Source organism: Chrysochloris asiatica, unplaced genomic scaffold (genome assembly GCF_000296735.1).
Source record: "Chrysochloris asiatica unplaced genomic scaffold, ChrAsi1.0 scaffold00019, whole genome shotgun sequence".
NCBI lineage: Eukaryota > Metazoa > Chordata > Mammalia > Afrosoricida > Chrysochloridae > Chrysochloris > Chrysochloris asiatica.
Genome location: NW_006408537.1, coordinates 27,734,454 through 27,744,449, shown reverse-complemented (window position 1 = coordinate 27,744,449; position 9,996 = coordinate 27,734,454). Strand labels below are relative to the sequence as shown.

The window sequence follows — 9,996 nt, the reverse complement described above, 5'->3', positions numbered from 1 at the left end:
TGAAGAACAAAGATGTCAGCTTGTTTTTCAATAACCTCATATGTAAAAAGCTGGATAGTGAATAAGGAAGATCATAGAAGAATTGATGCTTTTGAGTTATGGTGTTGGAGGAGATTATTGAAAGTGCCATGGGCTGCCAAAAGAACAAACAGATCCATTTTGGAAGAAGTGCAGGCAGAGTGCTCCTTGGAGGCCAAGATGGCCAAACTTCGTCTCTCATCCTTTGGACATATTGTCAGGAGGGGCCAGTCGCTGGAGAAGGATATCATGTTTGGTAAGGTGGAGGGTCAGATAAAGAGAAGAGGATCCCCAATGAGATAGATTGGACAGGTGGCAGCATTGATGGACTCAAGCGTAGCAACACTAGTGAGTTTGGCCCGGGATTGGGCAGTGTTTCTTTCTGCTGTGTATAATAAGGTTGCTATGAGTAGGCACCAACTCGATGGCACCTAACAACAACAACAAGCATGTATAAATATGTCTCTGTAACTAGTAGATGATTGCAGAAGTGTACTTTCATTAATACACTTGTCTTAGCCTTCAAAAACAAAATCCAGTCAAAACAGTGGCTCCCAAGGGTATCTGCTGGGCAGTTCAATTCAAAGGAGAAAGGTCAGCTCACTATGTGTCAGAACCAACTCAATGACACTTAACAAGAACAAGTTAACAATTATCAACAGTTATGCCTTCTTTAAATCAGTGGAAATCATCTAAAATTATTTCTGCCCATCTATATCTTTCTCTCACAACGACACAAACACACACACAAAATCTGGATTCCTGACTTTAGAGATAATCTGGGCTATAATGACAGCTGTACTCTTTGTTCTATTAAAGCCTTAAATCAGTACCTTCTAAAAAAGATAAACACACAAACAAAATCATATGCATAATCCATACAACTAAGCATTTTTAGGTATTTGCATTTCAATTAATTAACATTTTAGTTCATGCTTTGGAACAATTGCTAAATGGTAGGCACTGCACATTATCCCATTCAGTCCTCACAGCAACCCTAAAATAGGTAATAGTCCTACTTTACTGTTGGGGAAACTAAAGTTCATAAAGTAGCAAAAACAGAATTTGAATCCAAGTCTCTCCAGAATCCATGGTTTTAGCTACTATTGTTGTTGTTATGTGCCATGGAGTCGGTTCCAACTCATAGCGACCCTGTACAGGGTTTCCAAGGCTGTAAATCTTTACAGGAGCAGAACGCCTCATCTTTCTCCCGCGGAACAGCTGGTAATTTTGAACTGCTGACCTTGTGGTTCGCAGTCTGATTCATAACCACTACGCTGCCAGAGCTCCTTTTAGCTACTATTAAAGGCCTTCAAACCAGAAGTGGTATTGAGGAATTCAGGGGTAACTGAGGTAAGTCAGAACGTATCTAAAACAAGGAGCCAACAGCTCCATACGTTACCTTCTTGTTCTGCTCTCTGAGTCAGCATATTCAAAGCTTCCGGGGCTTTAGGACTCCTCACCGCTGATAGTGCATACGTTATAAGAGCTAGAGTGTAATTGTCTGAAATTTCTCTATTGAATTCAGACTCCAAAAAGTTGATAGAATCTTGCACATCAATATTAGGCTTAAGGGAAAAAAAGAAACATGTTTTACTACTCAAAATAACTTATTGCTGTTGTTGTGAAGTGCCTTTGAGTTCCAACTCATAGCAACCATATATAGGGTTTCCAAGGCTTTAAATCTTTGTTAGAACAGAAAGCCTCAACCTTCTCCCACGGACTGGCTGGAGGACTCAAACCACAGACCTTGTAGTTTGTGAAGTGTACAGTGCTTATTGTACGGTGCCCCCATACTCCCCAAATAACCTATTACCACATATTTAAATAAAAAGTGCATTGAGAAGTTCATTCAAAACAACATTCCAGTGTCTATTAAGCACTTGGTCTCATCTTAGGCAATGGGACCCAACAATGATTGCTGACATTTAAACATCTGTCATGTGTTTTGAAAATAATATTGCTTTTCAGCTTTTATAAGTAAGAAACACCATTCCTTAAAATGAATTAAGAAGTGGAGTTTTTGCTAGTGTTTCTCCAATTGGGTATCATGAACACAAATGAACTGAAAACATACCTTGAGAAAAATATTTATCTTAGATCCCAAGTGTTAAAGCTCTAAATTCAGGGAATAAGCATATCTCTGCATGTAATACCGAACCAGAAAATGCTCATTGCCACCAAGTCTATTCTGACTCATGGCAGCCCTCTGGGACAGAGCAGAACTCTGGAGCAACATTAATTCTTGATCATCACGTCCCATGTACACATTCCCATCTAGGTAGTCATGCTCATTTAACATGCTTTGTAAAATGTGGGCATGCTTTGTATTAAATTAACAGACACTGTCATTGTTTCAAGATATTTTCAAAATTTAAAAAAAAAAAAAAATTCCTCCTTCACAACCTGAATTTGTTAGAACAATTTTTTTTCAAATTTTAAGCAATTCACTTTCTCCCTCAAAATTTACCTTTCCAATGATAAAATACATAATAACTTATAAATAACCAGTACAAAAGTATTTATATTAGAAAGCTTTTGTAGTTTTTTAGTTACTTGGAAGGAGTAAGCTGATATTTTTATTCTTTGTGGAGTGTAGACACAAAAAGCAAAAGGGTGTTCAAATTCAGATTCCAATATGAGGTAAATATGCAAAAAAAAAAATATGTTTCCAGATACATATTTGACTTATCACTTATGAAAATGATGATGAAATACCTGATATTTCTTATATCCCAGTAGAGCAGTCACAATATATGCTGTAAGTGTTACTGGACTGTTATTGCCACCTTGAAGCTCACTATGGATCACTCTTCCTGGTTCCCAAAATTCACCATTAGATTTCTGACGTCCTTTGAGCCAAGTGTATGTTCTTTGTAATACATTCTGATCAATATCTATGTAAGAAGAAGCTTCAAGGAAACATCTTAAAACAAAAGCTGACAACCTTGGAGAAAAGGGGAAAAGATCACATTATACTCTTCCAAATAACTCAGAGCAAGCAAAAAACACCACCACCTTTTTCCCATCAGAAGATTCACAAGATGGACTATTACTGAAGAAGGAAAGAAAGACAGCAAAGAGACAACATAAAGAGACATCCTCTGTCTCAATCACAAAAAAAAAAAAAAAAAAATCAGATTTAGAAGGAATTAGAAATCAACTTATTTTATAGATTGAGAATTTAAAACACCAAGAGAGTAAAACTGTCCCAGGTTGTTCATCCATATTTCCTAAGGAGCACTGCATTATTTACTTCTTTCAGACCCAAAGGCATGGATTAAATACATTTAGTTGGAAATCTCTTTTAAAACAAGATTAGGAGTTAAATGAAAAGCAGCTGTCAAGTCCACATGTCTGTTAATGCCATGACCATTCTGACCTAGTGAAATCCTATTCTGTGGCATGAATTTGTTCAGTTGGCAACAACACTCACCAAGTGCTCCCAGAAGGGTCGTCGTTCCCAAAAGCACTGAAAGAGCCATCTTCCCTTTGATAGAGAAGCTCTCTCTGATAACCTGAAGACACAAAAATGGACATTCAATGTCATCAACTTAAACGGAATGAAAGTTTCTTATGACTGCATATTGAAGAAACAAGAGCAGAGGAGACAAATGAGATATCAAAGCAACAATTAATATTGATTATTCTCTATTTTAGTATTGTTTGTTGGTGTTAAGTGCCAACAAGTCATTTCTGATTCATAGCAACTCTGTATAAGGTTTCCAAGGAGCAGCTGGTAGGTTTGAAGTGCCAAGCTTGCAGTTAGCAGTCCATTGCTTATCCTACAGCACCACACCAGAACTCCATTTGAGTACTGTGTTGCTGTTGTTGTTATGTACTGTCAAGTCAGTTCCAACTCATAGTGACCCCTTATAGGGTTTCCAAAAAGTAATTGATGGATTTGAACCTCCAGCCTTGAAGTTAACAGTCTGGTCTTCATCCTCTTATACTACAGGACTTTTCAAGCAGAATTTGTTTTTTAAAAAAAAAGAATGGCAATATTCCCAAATTATAATTTATAAATAAATTCAAAAGGATACTATAGCATAGACATTTCTAGCCATTCAAAAGTAAACTTAATAAAGGTTTCTTTAACTCAGTGTTCACGACAATGGCTTCATAATTTTAGCTATCTGAAATTGTTTGCTACTTAAGAAAAATACCATCTAGAGCAGAATAACTAAAGCTTAAGGCCAAAACAGATATGTGAAATACTTTTTCAGTAATAGAGGGAAATAATTAAATAATCTAAGACAATGACTTTAACATTTTTTTGGTCCTAGTCAAGTAAGAAAACTAAAAGACCAGCTGACCTGTTCACCACACCTGTTTCAAATCAATATAAAGTCAACTGGGGAGGGGTAAAGCGATGTAGTTGCTTTAGAAGTAAACGGTGGATGGTTCATATTTGCAAGGCAATGCATATAGGTCTCAAAGTCCAGTGACTGAGAAATCTCAACAAACTAACATGCTAAAAATGAAGTTGAAATAGCAGTAATTTATCACTGAAAAGCAAACATAGCAGATACAAACAAAAAATTCAAACTTAAGACTTTATCAATGATGCTGTTGTAGTTAAGAATTCATCCTGAAAACTACAGGATTTTAACTATTAGTAGGTGAGTGAGCTTAGTTGAAGATTTGCAGATTGACCAAATGGAGCCAATACACTGTTATTTTTGTTAAGTGTCGTCAAGTCAGTTCTGACCTATAACAACCCTGTTTAGAGTTTCCAAGGAGGGACTGGTGAGCTGAGCCACCGACTTTGTGGTACAAACCTGTGGGTGGGTCCAAACTCCAACCTCTCAGTGAGTACTCTTAAGTTTAACCATTAGCATCACACAGATACTCTAGCAACTAAATTGTTGTTGTAGTCAGGTGCCATCAAATTGATACTGACTCATAGCGACCCTATGCACAACTAAAATAATTTGACTTTAGGAAGCATTTCAATTAATATTCTACATACTAAAAAGATAAAAAATCAATGAAAATTATAAGCATTATTATTTTTGTTGTTGTTAAGTGCCATTCAAGTCGGTTCTGACTGTATAAGGTTTCTGAGGAGCAGCTGGTGAGTTTAAACTGCTGACCTTCTGGTTCAAGCATTATCATTAAAACTGCCCTGAGTCACTTTAAAATACTTTCGTTTTTAGATAACGATGCAAAAATACACCATGTGATCTCCTCATTTTTCAGAGGGAAGCAGGGATCACAGACAAGCAGAATCATTTTCTAATTTCACAAAGAAAATTAGAAAAAGAATCCAGGACATTCTCTCTCAATTTCTAGTTCAGGAGTAAAGCCACCAAAAAGCCAAAGTTCAATTCTGAACTCAACCTGACTAAAAGAAAACGTTTAGGATCCTCCATCACTATAAGAGGCATGTCTGTGAGAAGAAGGACCATCTTTTAGGAGAGGGCCATGTGCTTTCAAGTCCCTGCAATCACATCAACAACTGCTGTTCCAAGTATGAGACACAGCAAAATTGGTCAGCGAGATGAGATCATGGAGATGAGATCAGTGCTTATGGAAATTACCTTCAGGTGGCTGATCTCCAACATTCCCCACTAATATCAACAACTAGCACCACGAGGGCAGCCAGCCCAAAAGAGGGGGAGTACTCACATGCAATCCCCAGTCATGCAGTGAATTTCTTAAGCCAGTTTAGATAATGTTGAGAATCCAAAGCTCTAGACCAGCTCCCGTGCCAAAACAAAGGCGACAATCAGAAGCTGGAATAGAATTTATATGACTCGTGGAGTCTCCCATGAGGAGGTTTCCTTCCTCATTTTAAGTCAGTCATGAGTTACTGTTGCTTTTCCTCCAAATAATCCCAGTGTATCGGGCCTAAATTCCAGTCCATACACAGAAAAAGACATTGTTGGTGCTATTGTTATTGTTAAGTGCCATCGACTGAGTTAATGTTTCAATTGATGTTCTACATACTTAAAAGATTTAAAAAATCAATAAAAAACTCATAGTGACCCCGTATAGGATTTCTGAGTAGCAGCTAGAGAATTGGAACCATGGATCTTGCAGTCCAGTGCATTATCCCACAGCGCCACACCACGACTCCACTGCAAGTACAGTTAATACAATGTCCTGGAGTAGTCACCAAACTTGGAAACTTTTTATTAGGATGAGTGAGAAAGGCAAAACATGGTTTTCTCCAAACGTTTGTTAGAAAGTTAGAGTATCACCTTAGGTAGATAGTTTTATAAATGGCTATTGTGCTAGAAAGCAATAGCATAATCAGAACTAGAAGGAGTTGCTGCAAATTGAAGTACAAAAGGAGCTAGGAGGCTATTGAAGTAATGACCCAGGAACTGCTACGTATAAAGGGCCAGATACCCATACTTTGGAGTCCTGGTGTGGCACTGTGGGATAAGCACTGGACAGCTAACTGCAAGGTTCAAACCCACCAGTCACTCCTTGGTCACTGTAAGTCAGAATCCAAACCCTTGGTCACTATAAGTCAGAACCAACTTGATACCATTTAACAACAATCCATACTTTTGTTGTTGCTGTTAAATGCTGTCGAGTTGGTTCTGACCCACAGCGACCCTCTAGAGGGTTTCCAAGGAGCGACTGATGAGCTTGAACCACCAACCTTACAGTTCAAACTGACTTTGCAGTCTAGCGCATTAACCCACAGCGCCACACCAGGACTCCTTACTTTACTGGGTCACAAATTTTCCTTGAAATGTCCATGAGTGTAGAATTACATGATTTATCACAGTAAATATTAAAGTACTGTTCACTGAAACACACAGAAAAGTTCTGGACATAATTTGAATTGGTTTACCTAACATATCAAAATCATATATAAATAAAAAGAAGTAAATTCAGCTCCTGTGACTATGTCAATCATTTTCTCTGTTGAAAAGTTGGTAAAAAAAAAATTTCTTTACTAAAAGAAATCATTATCAACTTCTTCACTTTCTATGACTTGGAATGGAAAGTGAAAAGTTTACCAGATGTTTTTTTAAGCTTCTTCACTATGGCCTCTAGTCATACTTGTGGTGACAAAATGCAGCAACATAATCCTGAAAACTATTTTTTCCTGTGTTTATTTCAATGGAGAAAACATAATGTTCTCAACTAGACTTGGTCTGAGTCTCACTTGAAATAGTGAGCCACAAGCATGTGAATATTTGAGGAAAACAGGTGGTTTTAATCTACAATTAGCAGGCTCGGGACTTGCAGTGCTTATCAAAAACAGTTTTTGATTTACAGTTCTAGTTTCCTTTTTGACATTGAAGGACACGTCATTCAATTATGTAGCTATTGTTTTGACCAAAAGCACAAAATACATGAATTTGGGGTTAGGTTACAGTCTTCCTGGGGCAAACATGATTTAAGTAAAACAATGCACTGTTCATAAATGACATTTTAATAATATAGTGACTCATGCCAGAGCCACTTTAATTTAAAAAAAAAAAATACAGACAGACAACTACAGTATATTTAAGGGACTTCAGCAAAAAAAAAAACAAAAACATAGTCTCTAAAATGAGACACTGATTTCACAATGAAAATCATTACACCAAGAAGCTTTTGTCCACTACTTTTAAAATGTAATTTAGTTCACCATATGAAACAGTGTATTTTGAGGACCTCTACTGGGCTGCAGGCAGGGAGAATATACCATCAGCTCTTGCCTCACATCAGAACGCAGCTGACACACAGCCCTGATTCCAAACCCTGGTCTCTCTGATTTTGTCCTCTCATGGAATAAGTAGTTACTGACTTCCAACTCCTTGCCTTTTTCTCATTTTCAATTTTTGTCATTGCCATCCTTTGGACTCTGACTCCAGCTCACCTACTTGGATTCAACACCTTAAAGCTCCATTGGGAGATGGTCTACCTCTACAATTCCCATTCAGGTTAGCTAAACTGAGGCCATGGGCCATTCTCTGATAAGGAAGCCTGGATTAGGTCTCTCTCTCCCAGACTTCTTGTCAGAAAAGGCTTCCTCATTCTTCTGAACTGACAGTAACTTCTGTCATGCAGCCCCATGCAACCCCACCATCTCCATGACTATGGTCACATGAAAGAAGATAACCCAAAGAATGGGACACTGATCCCTTATTTTTTCTAACCCATTATATCATTAACCCGAAAAATTAATCTTACAGTTAGAGGTAGAGGGATGTTCTCTCTAGTTATACACCTTGCTCACAGGATGGCTATGCAGTGAACACCTAACAACAGCCTAGTAATTGGGTGACCAGGCCAGGTGTACCAAACAACAGCCCCTTCCTTTAACCCCCTTTTAGCCTTTACCATGCAATCCTACAAGTATTCCCTTCTGGTTTATACTATAAAAGCCTAAGGTCCTCATTGCCATTTGTTCCCTCACCCACAATACATCCAGTGGGAGCATAGAGCCAATAAGCATCTCAACCTTCCTTGGATAGAGAGTCTTTGAGGGAAACTGCCTCCTGATAAGCCCCACTCCATTTATCATCATTCTAATTAATATATAAGCATTCTGGTGTGGCGCTGTAGGTTAATGTGCTGGGCTGCAAAGTTAGTTTGAACCGAAGGATCTGCAGTTCAAGCTTACCAGCCACTCCTCAGGAACCCTATACAGGGTCGCTATGGTCAGAACCGACTCGATGGCACTTACCAACAACAAGAATAACAATAAAGGCCTCTGATCACATTAGTGATTAGACAGATAATTCATTCTGATCCAAAGAGTCCTGTACTATCTGAATTAATTCACTCTATATTACAAGCTCACGCTAATCTAACCCAACAACCCAAATTTTAACTATCATCTTCCCTATAGAAGCCCATTTCTTCCCGTGCTATTTTTCCAGATGCCTCATTTAAATATTCAGTGAAATATTTCATTTCATTTCATTAGTCATACCCAAGCATCTTAGACTAATTCCTGATTCTCTTCCATCCTATTCTCTAGCAACTCAGGAAACACAAGAAGGCTATGGATCCCAAAGCCAGACCACCTGGGTTCAAAACCCAGCTATACTCCTTATTAGATGGCCAAGTTTTGAACCACCCTGTATCTCATTTTTCTCACCTGTAAAATCGAAATAGAGCAGCACCCCTCTGTCATAAGGCTGTTGTAAGAATTCGCTGAAAACATTGTAAAGCACTTACATGGATTTAGTTGTTATTAGTATATAAAAGATAAACAAGCCTCTACCTAATGAGGTAAACGGGAAGAAAGGCTAACACCAAAATTGTGTCTTTACTGAGTTTTTCAATTCTGAACGGTGGAAAAGTTAGCAGAAAGGCACAACAGCTTGTGTCTATTTTGCACTTAACCCAATCCTTCAAAAGGATGAGCAAAGGGAGGGAAACAGAGAGGGAAAGAAGGATGGAAGAAAGGAGGAAAGAAGGAAGAAAAAGAAAAGGATTTGGGAATTGGAGAGTGTTGAACAAGGAATGTCCAGTCATTTTGTATGCACCATTCTAACCCTCATGAACTTGATGGAATAGCATGTAGCCTACAAATCCTGTAGACAGATAAACTCAAGCACACAGTTTTGTTTTGTTCCTAAGGTTCCCTAACAAAGAAGTGCAAAACTGAGACTACAACTTTGACTGGCTGGCATATGGAATATTTCAGGAAATCAAATTTGCATTATTACATCTTATTGAATAATTATTAAAAATTATTTTAAATTCCTCACAGCTTTTCATTGTCTCATAGATATAAATGCTCAGAACATGGGCTTGGGCCACATATTGAGTCCAAATCCCAGCTCAAATCTTACTTGCTATGTGACTCTGGTAAGCTAGTTGACTTTACTACTGTGCCTCAGTTTCCTTATCTGCAAATATGAGGATAAAACAAATGAGACATTACATGTAAGGTGCTTAGAACACTGCATCCCACATGCTATGTGTTCAACTAATGTTAATTGGTGTCATTTGCAAGTTGCAGACATTCCCATCCAGGTATCTTCTCAAAAGAGTCTTGACCATCACCAGCATGGA

General features: G+C 38.0%; 1 protein-coding gene across 1 annotated transcript in view; it reads right to left on the bottom strand.

The window, feature by feature from the left end:
• Positions 1 to 9,996, bottom strand: part of CD109 (CD109 molecule) — a 148,985-nt gene that overhangs the window by 19,113 nt on the left and 119,876 nt on the right. Inside the window, exons 24-26 of the mRNA XM_006835791.1 lie at positions 3,455 to 3,536; positions 2,737 to 2,965; positions 1,416 to 1,586 (exon numbers count right to left, since the gene is read on the bottom strand). Coding sequence (XP_006835854.1) covers positions 1,416 to 1,586; positions 2,737 to 2,965; positions 3,455 to 3,536 — 482 coding nt within the window. The remainder of the gene's footprint in view (positions 1 to 1,415; positions 1,587 to 2,736; positions 2,966 to 3,454; positions 3,537 to 9,996) is intronic.